Source organism: Manis javanica, chromosome 1 (genome assembly GCF_040802235.1).
Source record: "Manis javanica isolate MJ-LG chromosome 1, MJ_LKY, whole genome shotgun sequence".
Taxonomy (NCBI): Eukaryota; Metazoa; Chordata; class Mammalia; order Pholidota; family Manidae; genus Manis; species Manis javanica.
Window position 1 is genome coordinate 161,883,493 of NC_133156.1, and position 15,609 is coordinate 161,899,101.

The 15,609-nt window shown below is 33.0% G+C and overlaps 1 protein-coding gene across 1 annotated transcript in view; it reads right to left on the bottom strand.

Moving 5' to 3' along the window:
* Nucleotides 1-15,609, bottom strand: part of EIF5B (eukaryotic translation initiation factor 5B) — a 91,233-nt gene that overhangs the window by 36,292 nt on the left and 39,332 nt on the right. The window contains exons 7-10 of the mRNA XM_073239835.1: nucleotides 9,585-9,683; nucleotides 9,019-9,105; nucleotides 7,447-7,521; nucleotides 4,011-4,306 (exon numbers count right to left, since the gene is read on the bottom strand). Of these exons, the coding sequence (XP_073095936.1) occupies nucleotides 4,011-4,306; nucleotides 7,447-7,521; nucleotides 9,019-9,105; nucleotides 9,585-9,683 (557 nt within the window). The remainder of the gene's footprint in view (nucleotides 1-4,010; nucleotides 4,307-7,446; nucleotides 7,522-9,018; nucleotides 9,106-9,584; nucleotides 9,684-15,609) is intronic.

The following is a 15,609-nucleotide window of genomic DNA, read 5'->3' on the forward strand; positions in this document are numbered from 1 at the left end:
AAATGACACCAGAGAGAAACTCAAATCCAGAAGAAATGAGTAATACCAAAAATGTTAATATTAAGGACTCTATAGATGAATTTTTCTTTCTTCTCTTAATTCCTTTAAAAGATTCAGGATCAAATTAAGACATTAAACACCACTGATCTATTAGGATTACAACATTCATAAACATATGTCACAGTAATAGCATAAAGGAAGGGGGAAAGAAAGGATCTATATTGAAACAAAGTCTGTATTTTACTATAATTAAGCTACAAATAATCTAAAGTAGATAATGATAAATGAAGATGCATGTTGTAATGCAACCATGAAGAAAATAACTTAAAGTCATGCAATATGTAGAAAGCAAACAGCAAAAAAACAAAGAAGAAAATCCAACCATATCTATAGTAAACTTAAATGTAAATCAATTTAAATACTCAAACACAGACTGGGTGACTGGATAAAAGAGCAAGATTCAACTGCATGCTCTCAACAAGAGACACCTTAGATTTGAAGACACAAATAGATTAAAAGTAGTAAGACTGAAAAAGACATACCATACAAATAGTAATTATAAGAGAGCTAGAGTAGGTATATTATCAGACAGAAAAACATTATTAGTGACAGAGATGTATCTATCATCTCAGGAAGAATTATAAAAAGCATAAACATATACATTAAGAGCCCCAAAATACATGAAGAAAAACTGACAGCATTGAGGGAGTAAATATACAATTCAACAATAAATTTGAGAACTTCAATAACCCACTCTCAATAATGGAGAGAAAAACTCCACATAAAATAAGCAAGTATACAGAAAATCTGAACAACAACCTATCAACTAAATATACTTAAACTGATCACCAGACCCACTAACAGCAGAATCCACCTTCTTCCTAAGTGTACAAGAAACATTCTCCAGAAGAGATCATATGCTAGAAGACAAAACAAGTTTTATTTATAATTTTTCAATATTTAAAATGGTAAAATTATTATTTACATGAACTAAAATTAAATTTTTTTAACTGATAAAAACTACGCAAAGTATATTCTCTGACCAAAGTGGTCAGAATTCAGAACAGTAGAAGGAAAAGGAGGAAATCCACAAATATTTGTAAATAATGACAATATACTTTAAGTAACAGATGGGTCAAAGAATAGTAAGGTATGTTAGAAAATACTCTGAGCATAATGAAAACAAATACACAACATAGCAAAATTTCTGGGATGTAGCTAAAGCAGTACTTAGCAGTACTAAACCAGTACTTGTAAATGTCTGTATGATTTTAGAAAAGATCCCAAATCAATAATTTAAGGTGTTGCTTTAAGAAATTAGCAATAGAAGAGGAAAACTAAACCAAAACTAAAGTAAGAAAATAATAAAGAGCAGAATAAAAATCAGTTAAAGAGAAAACAAAAATAAAGAAAAACCAATGAAACCAAAAGTTAGGTCTGTGAGAGATCAAAAAGATAGAAAACCTTTAGCTATACAGACTGAGAAAAACAAAGAGGAGACACATCACCAATATTAGAGCCAAAAGAGAAGATGCCACTACTGACTTATTAGAAACTCAAAGGACTGTAAAGGGATAGATACTATAAACAATTTTAGACTCAGAAGTTAGATGAAATGTAATCATTATTAGAAAGACAAAAATTATTGAAAATGACTCAAGACAAAAAAGAAAATATGACCAAATAATCTTATATATAATTTATAATTATGATAAATATATATCATTTTATTTATGTAATAATATAACAAGAAACTGAATTAGTAATTTTGAAATCTTCCCATAGGAAAAAGCTTCATTAAAATTCTGCCAAAATTTTAAAATAGGAAATAGAATCCTTCACAAACTTCTGCAGAAAAATGACCTAAAGATATAAAAAACAAAAGGTGTTAAGTTTTTTGGATGAAAACACAGGACAAAATATTCATAACCTTGGGTTAGGCAAAGATTTCTTCAGTGCAACACCAGAAGCATGCTCTATAAAAGAAAAATGTGATAAACTGGATGTTATCAAAATTAAAAATTTGCTCACTTTGAAATAAACTACTAAAAAATGAAAAGAACTCTTACAACTCATTAAAAGACAAATGACAAAATTTTTAAATGGACAAAATTTGAATAGATGTTTCACAAATGAAGATACAAGGGCCAATAAGCTCATGAAGAAATGCTACAGCAAAGAATGGGAACTGAAATAACTTGATATATATTAATAGCATACTACTTCACATATACTAGAATGACTATAACTGAAGAGACAGTACAAGTATTAGTGAGGATGTAGAGAAAGAAAAATCTTTAACTGGTGGGAATCTATAATTGTGCAGCCACTTCAGGAAATAGTTTAGCAGTTTATGAAAAAGTTAAACACAAATTACCATGATTCAGCAATTTCACTCCTACGAATATATCCAAAAGAAATTAAAACACATTTCCATTCAAAGACTCATATGTTTATAACAATAGTACTTGTAATAGCCAAAAAGTGGAAACAATTTAATGTCCCCCAATTGATGAATGGATAATAAAATATGGCATATTTATACAAAAAAAACATTTGGCAACACAAAGGAACAAAGCACTGACAAGCTACCACATACATGAATAGAGTAAACAAAATGAGCCAGACACAGAAGACCACATGCTACGTGGCTGAATTTCGAGAGAAGGCAGTGCTACAGAGACAGAAAGTAGATTAGTGGTTGCCTGGAGCTACGTACAAATGGGGAATGACTGCAAATTGGTACAAGGAATCTTCTGGGGCAATAGGAGTATTAAAAAGCTGAGTTGTGATGATGGCTGCACAATTCTGTGAATTTATACCATGTCACTGAATTGTACACTTAAAATGTATCAATTTTATTTATGTAAATCATATTTCAACAAAGCTGCTTAAAAAGCTGTTGAGCTAAGAGGTCCATAGCATACTGTTAATGTGGAAAGAATATGTATCTACAAAATTTGTTATATTCCCTATTTTCAATTAACCATTTTTAAAAACTTGAATCTCATACAGAGAACTATGAACAAGTCTGGGAAGTGAGATAATGCGGAACTTTTACTTTCATCTTGATACCCACTTTGTTTTTTTTAAACCATCAAATCAAGCACAATACAAACTCTCTCACACATGCCTATATAAGGGAGCTGGTGTGCCTAAGTACTGTGGGAAGAAGCAGAGTCACACCTGGGGACGGGAGAGGACTACTGTTGGCACCTAGTGGGTGGAGGGCATGGATGCTGTTCAACACCCTAAAATGAAAAGGACAGTCTCCCCCAACAAAGAATTATCTGGCCCCAGATAGTGCAGGGATGGGGAGGCCCATTTTATAACAGACCTTCTTAATCCCTTCAGAAAATGTATCCCTACTTAAAGTTTAAAGAAAAAGGCAAACACTGATACATAATGATTAAAACAAAAGTTTAAAAATGAGAATTACACCTGAAAAGATGAATAGTTTTCATCCTTACAACTAAAGTACCTTTTAGTGTATTTTTATGCCAAACTAAGCTATGCTAAGACATAATTAAAGAAAATCCTCTCTTGAAGTCTACTGCAGTAAATAGGAAAAATATAGTAAGCCTACTATCTATGTAGACTTTACTAAATAGAAGTTTAATTACCCCATCAGATTTATACAACTAAAATGATCAGATGCCTCATGGTAACTAACCTAACTAGGCAAGGAAAATTCTTAACCTATGTTTGTAACTAGAGGGTAAATGCTCAGAATACCTCTGCACACCTAAAAACCATCACTCAAAGAGCACATTATAATTTGGAGAGAGCAAGAAAAAAAATTATGAAGCCATTGCCATTCTATCTTAAGGGAGTAAGGCCCTTTGGTTAGATCCGAGTCAAAGATCCATTATGTTTCAACATATAAAACCTGGGCAAGATGCCAAGTTGAGACTATACTCTTACAGTGCTGCTCAATAAAAGCCTTTAGCTGTAAAGTACAGTTCTAATGACAAGAGAGGAGGAGTAGGGAGAAAGGGAAAAATAAATACCTCAATCCTCCGTTTTGCTTTATCATAAGCTCTTTCTTCTTTAGTTCGATCATCATCAGAGTCATATTCAGATTCTGAACTCATTTCTTTACTTGGCTTTTTATCTAACATTTTCCCAGCATCTTTCTCATCTGACACCTTTTCATCTTCATCACCTCCACTTCCTTCACTTTCTCCTTCTTCTTCTTCCTCTTCACTCTCTTCTTCCTCTTCTTCTTCTTCTTCCTCCTCCTCCTCCTCCTCCTCCTCCTCCTCTTCAGGGTTTTCTTTTACTTCTATATGTACCGTGTTCCCTTCTAACAAGAAAACAAAGAAATTTTACAAGTTGAAAATGAGAGATTTCTATCAAGATAAGAGACTTTAAAGAGAAAACAGTACTGAAAGTGTATTAAGTAAGGCAGAAGCATTGCAACACATTATTAAATGCAAACTGCGCATGTCATAAATGCAAAGTGTGTGTCTGCATGCTACAATGAACACTGCCATTTAACAGTAAAAACTTAATGCATCAATCCATACTTAAAGTAAAAGCATTACTAAGCCAGCATATGAGAGGGAACAGAGATCCTAGGAGGTGAACACAACGCTTAGTACTTCTTTCCCCTTGGGGTCATTTGCTAATCAGAGAGGAAGCCACTCAAAAGCTAAGCAGTGCTTTTAATAGCCCCTCACTGCTGAGGGGCCCAGGCACTAGGCCTACCCAGTATTCAGCAGGGAAGGAGAGGGACGGACACAGGGTAAGGTCCTTAATGTGGGGTGAAATCCTGAAGAACTGCACCCAGGCTGTAGGACGAACAAGAAGTAAACAGGGCCTCCCCATTATTGGTAAATCACCTCCAGATTCTCCCATTTCTAAATCCGGAATAAGATGACTCCATATTGCTAGTTCATTCAGACTCTAGTGAATGTATACATAACTTCTCTCTGGAGAAAGAAAACACCATGCTTGACCTCAAATTATTTCTATAGTTTTACAATATAATATCCATCATAATATATAAAAACAAGCCACATGAGAAAAAAATTACATGAGGAAAGCTGGCTTCTATATACTGAAGTAATAAAAGCAAGATTTAAAAATGACTATGCTTCCAACATCAAGGAAGCAATAAAATAAATTTTAGAAAGTGAAAACCTAAAATAGAAAAATGGAAATTCTAAAACTGGAAAATACTAAAGACAAAATTAAAAACTCAAGAGATGGGTTTAACAAGAGAGTAAAAACAGCTGAGGAGAAAATTAATGAACGAGAAGTTTAGATCATTAGAAATAATCTAGAATGAACCACAAAGACTCAACTGGAAAATACACAAAACAGGAAGATGTAAGGATATAGTAAGAAGGTCTACCATAGCTTTAACTAGAACCCCTGAGGGGAAATAAATAACAGTTCCTAACACTGCAAAACTGATAAAAACACAAAACCATACATTCATAAAGCTCTACAAGCAGAACAAATTAAACACATGAAACATTTAGGTTGACACCTGACTTCAAAACAGAAATAACAAAAGCCAAGAGAATAATACATTCAAAGTACTAAATAAGCAGAATTTCAACAAAGAATTCCTCACTCAGTAAATATACCCTTCCAGGTGAAGATGAGATAAAGGTATTTTTAGAAAAGCAAAAATGGAATGTCTTACTAAATTTAGATCCATGCTATTTATATTCATACTGTGAATTTATTAGATTCATATTAAAGGAAAGTCTAAAACATGTTCTACAGGCAAGAAGAAATGATCCCAAATGGAAGATCAGAAACACAGGAAGAATGAAGCACCACAAAATGCTAAGCATAGGGGTAAACTTAAATACTGACTGTAAAAATAATAAGTTATTATGGAGTTTAAAATAGGAAATTAAAATAAATGAGAACAATGATAAATTGAGAACTGGGTAAATGTTGTTCATGTATTCTATAGTCTCTGCTACCATCTGGAAAGAGGGTAACTTAGACATTGATAGTTCAAAGATCCATGTTGAAAGCCTCTACAGTAAACACTAAAATTAAGTAGGAAAAAAGTACACAATTTCCAAGTTACTGGGTGAAGAAAAAAAATGGAATTAAAAAAAAATCCAATGATCCAAATATGGTTAAAAGGAGAGAAAAAGAAACAGAATAAGAAATGTTTAAGATGACAAATATAAAACCTACATACTTCATTATTTACATCAAATGTCAGATGTAATGGGTTAACTGGATAAAACACAGATTGACAAACTGGATTTAAAAATCTCATGCATATGCTGTTTTAAGGACACAGGAAGAGTAATAAAGATAGAAAAAGATCATGTAACTCAAAGCTGGTATAGCTATATTAGTATCACATAAAGCAGACTTTAAGGCAAAAAGCACTGTTAGAAATTAATAAAACATAGATATATAAATAAAATAAATCAATGATTAAAGTCAATTCATCAGAAAGACGTGATTGTATCCACCTAACTATATTATATAAATAAATAAAACAAAACAACAGTATTCAGGGAGAAATAGACAATGTAGAAACATAATGGGAGATTTTAACATCCTACTCTTAGTAACAGAAAAAGCACACCAAAAAAAACCTCCGAACATAAAAGATTTAAACAAAATGATTGCAAACTTGACTAAATATAGAGAACAAAGTACCACCCAACCACTGGAGAATATAAACTCTTTTCAATTACATATTGAACATTTATAATAATCAGCCATTTGCTGGGTTGTAAATTAAGTCTCAACATATTTCAAAGGATAGAACTATGTATGTTCTGTGGAGAAGTAACCAGCAGATAATTAGAAAACCCCACCATCTGTAAATTATGAAATATACTTCTAGATATATCATAGGAAAAGTTAATATATCAAAATGGAAATTTCTAAATAAATCATAGGTAAAAGTTAATATATCAAGATGGAAATTTTAAGATATCAACATATCAGAAGTTGTAGAATTTGGCTACAGCCATAAAGAAAGACTTATAGTTGTAGAAAGCCAAATACCCATCTCAGCAAGCTATGAAATAAGCCAGCAAATTAAACCCAAAGGAAGATCTCAGGAATAAAGAACAGAAAGTAATGAAAAAGCAAAGGCCTGTTATTCATAGTGATTAGGAACTATACTATTTATCTGTATTATCTTTGTATTATATTTTAAGTTAAAGGGTCTTCTGTAGGCTAGCTTTAATAACCTAACCCCATTACTAACATCACTCTAAAAAATGTATTCTATTTCCTAGGCATCTGACAACCTCACAAAAACAATTTATTCATAAAATGAGGAACCACATTCCTCATTTAATTTAGGAACCCAGCAATGTAGAGAGCAAAAAACTGTCCCTATCCTCAAGAATGTTCTGGCTTTTACAATTGGGAGGCTGACTATTCCTTTAAATACACACACCTCTGCAAACCACCAGATTTATCCACACATGCCTACAAGCTATTTACCTTTTTCTCTCTCCTCATCACTGGCCATAGCTTCCCAATCATCCAATCCAGCATCTTCAGTTTCTTCTTCCTCTTCTGTAAATGAAGTTTTCATTAAAGGCACAGAAATTATCTAGCAATATGAGACTGCTCTTAGAAAACAGTGGAAAATTAGTTAACATAAAAAGAAATGTTTTAATTATGCAAAAAAGTATACAATTTCATTATCTTTAGAACTATTTTTCAATACAGCTAGTATGTTGTAATTTACTATTACCAAATGCCTCCCCATTTCCTAGTATTTTGAATATACCATATTAAATTTAAATCAGATTTCATATTTGAGGTAATTAGAAATTCACACATTAAAAATTCTTTTACACCTTGAAAAGGGTACATATGATTACACTCCTGAGGATGAATGAAAATCACATATATGTATCTTCTTTTTGGTCTTTCAAGTTATACTTTATACATAAGAATTACTTATTTTACTGTTAACTTCTACAGACATACACAAATACTTAAATTACAGAGCTGAAGATACAAAGCTACAACTCTACTCCAGCTAAAACAAGAGAATGCTGTGCTTAAAACCCCAAAATAGGAAGAAGGTGTAATTCTGAATATTAAAGACTCACTGTAACAATAATGACTCTTTTTACTGAAATCCAGTCAAATAAAACTATTATCAAGTTAAAGGAAGATGAGGTTGGAACATGTGGTATTTGCTTCCTTGTAATAATTACTTTTGCCAACATGTTTGGATGAGTCATCCTGAGAAGGAAGAAATGACTCACGTACATGTATCCCAAACATCCTTCTAAATTAAGCTATTCTTACTACTGCTGTAACACCTAAAGTAGTGGACTGCTAATTAGTATATCAACCTGGATTTCTCTAATTACAAATTTCATGCTAAGCTGAGGGGTTCCCAGGTATATGACCCTTTTTATACTGAGAACAGGAGGGGAAAAAGACAGAGAGGAATTATCAATAATATCTTTCACCAGTGTGGATCAGTCTTGATATTCTCTAGAGCTGCGCTCACTCTCACTGGTATCTTTAAACACCAAAGATTCTCTTGATTTTTTTTAACAAACACATGTGTAGCTAGCCTCTGGTTCTCCTATCAAGAGCTAGTCTCATGAATAAGAAAATGTTTATCTTAAAAAAAAAAGAATGCCAGAGATATTCTCCAACCTCAAAACACACAATGAATAAAGTGAATCTGCTTATTGATTTAGCAAATAGCAGATCTCTAAAAAGGCTTAACAATGCTTCAAATTAGCTTCTGAAGGATTAAATAAAGAACTTCAGCTCTTCTTTGGTACCACCTAAGATTTTTGACCTGTAAATTATAATGTCCAAGAAATTCCAAAAACCTGTGTCCCATGAAACACTTTACTCACACAACTGAAAAGAACAAAACTGATTTGTGTTTCACTTCATGCTTTCAAAGTGGAAATGAAAATAAATGGTCTAGAGAAGAAAAAGAACCATGAAGAAAGAAGAGTACCCCACCAGATATTGGGTTTCCTCCAACTAATGATAACTAAGACAACTTATGACACATCAACACTATTTACTGGCCTGGTTCAACAGGAGGTGGTGTCACTTCTTTTTCTGGTACTTGTTCCACAACTTCTACAGTAGCACTTAATTCTATTTGTTCAGATACTGAAAACAGGGCAGAAACAAAGTTAGCAATACCTTTTCTGTGCATAATTTCCATTAGGATACTATGTTAAGGACTGAATAAAAACCAGCAGTGCAAACCTTAATTCTTTAGCAAGTTTAGAAACTGGCTAAATATCAGTTACATATTTTACAGTAAAGTTTTTCTTTTCTTCTCAAGAAATGGAATATAAAATTACATAAGGTTGAAAAGAAAACAAAAATAATAATGACAGTTGAGCTTTTAAGTTAAGGGTAACTCTTAGGGGAAGATCCAGATTTTTCAAACAAAAGTAGTTCCATTAACATGTCATTTAAATTAGTTAAGAATGATAATGATAAAAAACAAGGCATAGGAAATAAGTTTCAATCTGCATTTGTGATTTGTTGATGTCTCTTTAAAAGGCACTCTTGTTTTGCAAACTGTAGGAAAAAAGGCAAAGAAAACTGTTTCTAAATCACAGGTATTTGGATATACAGACCTTCTTTATTTTCTAGCTGCTGTAGTGTTTTTTTCTTTTTTTTATCTTCATAAACTGGCCTTTTCTTTGGCAAAGAATCTTTCGATGGCACTTCAACACCTGTGGATAGAAGTGGAAAACTCAGATTCATATTACTTACATGTCAGCTAAGAAATACTACTTAGGTAACATTTTACTCACCTCAAAATGCATACCCTAAATTATAAAACATCCATGGAAAAACCTTTTTCAAACAAGGTATTTTTTTAATTTCTATACATTAATATTCTTTTTTAGAGTCCAGTTCTATATGATTTTTGACAAATGCCTGGTTTATGCAACCACCAATACAACGATGATGCAGAATAATTCTATCACTGTGTTGTTCTGTAGTCAAAACCAAGTCGCATCCTCAGTCCCTCAGTCCAGAACTGATCGGTTCTTATCCCAAAAGATTTGTTTTCCAAAACATCACAGAATGAAACCTTGTAGCCTGGTTGCTGCCATCATAATGTATCTGAGAGTCATCTTCACTGCTCTATGTACCAATATGCATTTGTTTTTATTGCTGAGTAACATTCCATTATGCAGATGTACCAGAGTTCCTTTATGCATTATAGTGGATGGGATATGTTTCTAGTTTTTCAACAATTATGAATAAAGCTCCTATAAACATTGGTATGCAAGTTTTTGTGTGAACATTTTTCTGGGGTATATATTTTGGAATAGGAATGATGGAACATTAGGTAAACATGCATTTAATTTTGTAAGAAACTGACAACTGTTTCCAAAGTGGCTTTACAATTTTGCATTCCCACCAGTAACTCTGAGACTTTCAACCATTCTGCATCCTCCCCAGCATTTGGTAGAGACTCGATGTTTGGGTTTTTTTCTTTAACTTACATATTCCAATAATTATGTAGTGATAGCTCATAGTGGTCTTAACTTGAATTTCCCTAACAACTAACGATGTTGGGCATTCTCTTCATGTGCTTAGTTTCTTGGTGAACTGTTCAAATCTTGTCCATTTTTTAATAGGTTATTGTTTTTCTTATTGACTTTTTGAGTTATCCTTGTATCTTCTGGACATTAATCCTTTGTCCATTATGTGATTTTTAGGTAGTGGCTTTGAATTCTCTCAATGGTGTCTTTTGCAAAGCAAGAGTTTTAGTTACTATCATTTTCAATTATGCTATCATTTTTTCCTTTTATGGATTATACTTTTGAAGATTATAACTAAGCGTTCCTTGCCTAACACAAGAGAACAAAGATTTTCTGTTTTCCTCTAAAAGTTTCATAGATATACACTTTATATGTAGATTGGCGATCCATTTTGAGTTAATTTTTATATAATGAGATTCAGGATTAAGTTTTTTTGTTTTGTTGGCATAGAGAGATGTAAACACTATTTTTATTTACTGAACTGTCTTTTACCTATGACAGGGGAAAAAAAAAATCTAACCATATATGTAACACAGACACTATCCTATTCCACTGATCTATCCTTTTGCCAATATCAGACTGTACTGATTACTATAGCCTTATAGCAAGTCTTGATATCAGATGTTGTGAGTCTTTCAAGTTAATTCTTTTTCAAAAAGGTTTTAGCCATCCTAACTCCTTTATCTTTTCATATGCATTTTAGAAATAATTTACAGAAACCCACAAAATATCCTGCTGCAATTCTGATTGGGACTGCATTGACTCTACAGATCAGTTCGGGAAAACTGGTATCTGAATAATGTTATGTCTTCCAGTTTATGAATGCAACATCTCTCCATTTACAAATCTTTTATTATCTTCATCAGTGTTTTATCAGTGTTTTACACTTCCAACATACAGATCCCTCAAATATTAGAATTATAACTAAGTACTTCATTTTCTTTTTCAGGGATCTACTGTAATGTAAATAGCACTGTTTAAAAATTTTTTATTTTCAGTTGTTAAGTTAGCACTTACACAGTATACAAAATACTAGCATACAAAAATACAATTGGTATTTCCATACTGGCCTTATCCACAACCTTTACATTTATTAGCTGTAGGATTCTGCATTTTTTGGGGGGATAGACTAAATGGGATTTTTCTATATAGGCAATTGTCAGCTGTAAATAGCGTTTTACTTCCTTCCAATTTGCATGCTTTCTTTTGCCTAATTGGCAAAGATAGTACATTCCAGTGTGATGTCCAATGACTGTGGTAAGAGGAGGTATTCTTGCCATAAACACAGCATTAGAGTTTAGCATTCATCATTCACCATAAGTGTTAACAGTTGTGTTTTTATAGATGTCCTGTATCAGGATAAGAAAGTTCCCTTCTATTCCTAGTTTGTGAATTTTTGTCATATACGGATGTTGAATTTTGTCCAATGAATTTTCAGCATTTTTCTGCATGTAGTTTCTCTTTTTTAAGCCTGTTAAGATGGTAAAATACATTTACTGATTTTCAAATATTAAACCAGCCATGCATTCCCAGGATAAAATTCACTTGGTCATGATAATTTATAAATACACACACACACACACACACACACACACCATACACACACACACATACCGTAAATCAAATTGCACACACACACACACAGTAAATCAAATTACACACACATACACACAGTAAATCAAATTGCACGCACACACACACGTAAATCAAATTGCTCATCTTTTGTTGAGAATTTTTGTGTCTTTGTTGATGAGGGATATTACTCTGTAGTTTTCCTTTCTTGTTATGTCTTTGTCTATGGTATAAGGATAATGCTATCCTCATAAAATAAGTTGGGTAGTTCTGGAAGATGTTCATTAACAGCAGTATTTCTTCCTTAAATATGTGTTAGAATTCCCCAGTGAAATCATAGGGGCCTGAAGTTTAATTTCTTGGAAATTTTTAAGCTTAAAATCTAGATAGATAGAGATGTGTATTTTTAAATTAGATATAGAACTATGCAGGGTATGTATTTCTTTGTGTCCTTTGGTAGTTTATGTCTTTTAAAGAATGGTCCTATTTTACTTAAGTTCCTGAATTTATCAGTATAGACCATTTTAGTTCTGCCTTATCTTAATTTTAATAGTTGTAGGATCTGTAATAATGACATACCTCCCCACCCTTCACTCCTGATATCAGTAATTTGTGTCTTGTATCTTTTTTTCTTAGTACAGAACTTTATCAATTTTATTCATCTTTTTTAAGAACTGCCTTTGGCTTCTTTGATTCTCTTATTTTTCTGTTTCCTATTGCTTTTTTGTTTCTGAACTTTACTTCCTTCTAAGCACTGCTTTAGCTGCATCCCATAAATTTTGATATGCTATTATTTTCCTGTTTTTAGATTTAAGATATCTAATTTCCAACAAGCCTTCCTCTCAGATGTACAGGTTATGTGTTAATTTTAAATATTTATGGCTTTTTCTACATGTTTTTCTATTACTCATTTCTAGTTTCTTTTAGTCCAAAAAATACACAGTATGACTTTAGTTCTTTCAAACATTTTAAAGTTTGTTTTATGGCCAAAAATATGTTCTATCTTGGTGAATGTTTGATGTGAACTTGTGGTTAAGTACATACATATACAAAATTTGTTCTATCTTCTTGGTGAATTCTTTTTATCATTATGTAACACATCTCTTGGTAACTGAACTTGTTCTGAAGTGAACTTCAGATTAACATAACAATTCCAGCTTTCCTTTGATAGCTATTTTTATACTTCCATATCAGTAAATTAAGTGGATTTCTTGCAGATAGCCCATGGCTGGCTCTTGTTTTTCTGACAATTTCTTTCTTTTGATATGTTTAGACTATTCATATTTAACCTCATTACTAGTATGGTTGGTTTCAGGCCTATCATTTTACTATTTGATTTGTTCATTCCCTCTGTTTTCCGGTCCCCATTTAACTGCTTTCTCTTTTGGATTATTTGAAATTTTTTTTAGGTTTCCTCTTTATCTACTGACTTTTGGGTTCCATCTTACTCAGTGACTGATATAAGGATTAGAATATTCATAACTGACTTTCCACACAGTATACTTAGAATGACTATTTTACCTGGCACACAAGCCATTCAGAGGTTAATCTTGGCTTGGGAAGTGTTTTATATCACACTTCAGTTCTTTAAGTATTGGCCATGCTTCTTTGGGCCTGTTCTAACATAGTAAGCTCAGGATTTGTATCAGTACATAAACTGGATCTTCTTTCTCCAGTTCTCTCCTCTCCACAATTTCCCTTACATGCTCTGGCTCCTAGGAGCCCCTTGTTCTGGTTCCTCTGGCCAAAAAAACAAGGTCCTCTCAGAGTCTTACCCTTTATGTTGTGAGGTTCCACATAAGTGGAGCTGCCATTTGGCCACAAGAAAAAAGAAAGGGAGAGAAAATAATGTGGAGTCTTCTCAAACTCTCCAGCCATTACTGACCCCTTTCCTTGGCTCTTCTGGCCTAAGAGAAGTAACCAAGTACCCCTCTAACCAAGTAACATTACCCCTCTAATGTTATAAAAATGATTACTCAGCAATGCAGCCAACCCAAAGGTAACAAAATAATTTTTAAAGTGTACAGCTGAAAGGATGGAAATACCGGAACTCTTTATCTCACATCCCCCAGAAGGTCCAGAAAAATCTCCAATATCATTACTTCTTACATAAATTTTGGACCAGAAGCAGCTGAAACAGAAAGCAGAAAATGCAGAAAAGCCAAAATGAGGTCACAGTTGAAAGAAGGCAAATTCCACCTTTTTAACCATCCTTTTCCATCCAAAACAAAGGCCTCTAGCAATCTGACAGGAATAGCAGAAAGATAAAAGTAGGTCCTAATTTAACACCTACCCTTCGAAACACTTATTAATAATGCAAAATTTGCCACCATTTATATATCTTCTGATTATCATTATGATTGGTCATCTATGTCTGGCCTGACATAGTGTTTTACTATCTATTTAAGGACTAAGTGACAAGACAAAGCAAATAAACAGTACCAGGTAAATTGCTGCACATTTCAGAGTTATGTGCTCACTGCTCACTGACAAGAGATTCTGGTTTATGAAAATACAGTGACACATAATTTTAATAAAATTTTTTACTTGTATTGAACTCATAAATAAAATGAAAATAAAGTTTCAAGTGTGTGGTAAGTAGAATAATCTACACCTGCCAGCCATCATCGAAGATATCCATGCTCTAATCCCCAGAACATGTGATGTTACCTAATGTGGCAAAAAGGACATTGCAAATGTGAATAAAGTTAAGGACATTGCAAATGTTAATAAAGATGGCAGAGATTATCCTGGATTATCCAGGTGAGTCCAACCTAATCACGTGAGTCCCTAAAAGTGAAGAACCTTTCACAGAGGTACAAGCTAAGGTCAGAGACAGATGTGACTGTAAAAGAAGGTTTAGAACTATGCCAACACCGGTGGCTTTGAAGATGCAGGAAGGGAGCCATGAGCCAAGAAACACAGGTAGCCTCAAGAAGACAGGGAATGGATTCTCCCTTAGAAACTCCAGAAAGGAACACAACCCTGCCAACATCTTAGTCCAGTAGGAGCTGTATCAAGACTTATGATCTACAGAACTGTTAATGAAGTTGTCTTGTTTTAAACCACTAAATTTGTTGCAACAAAAACAGAAAACTAATACTAAGTATGACAGAAGTTTTTTACAAAGCAAAGTTAATGTCTACCTTTTTCAACTATACCCAGCTTGACAGCTGGTTAAAAGCAAATACAAGTAAGATTCAATTAAAAACACTTATCCAAAACAAAATAGTATTAGGTCAGTAATTTATTTCTGTTTGAACTCTTGGTTATTATCCAGCTTTGAACATTTGTTTTAATATTCTCTACTAAATATTTGAGCAAATAAGTGAATTTTTTAAATTAAGACATCAGCAAATCAATGTCAAAGAGAATATATCTGCATTAGGCAATGTAACAGTTAAATCCCAGAAGCAGTTTATAGCTACACATGGAATGGTTCTCTGCTGCAACCCTTCCTACCTATTCCTATAGCAAATGCTTAAGGTAAGTTCCTAATCACCTCTGTTAGGTTACTGACAGTCCCTCACTA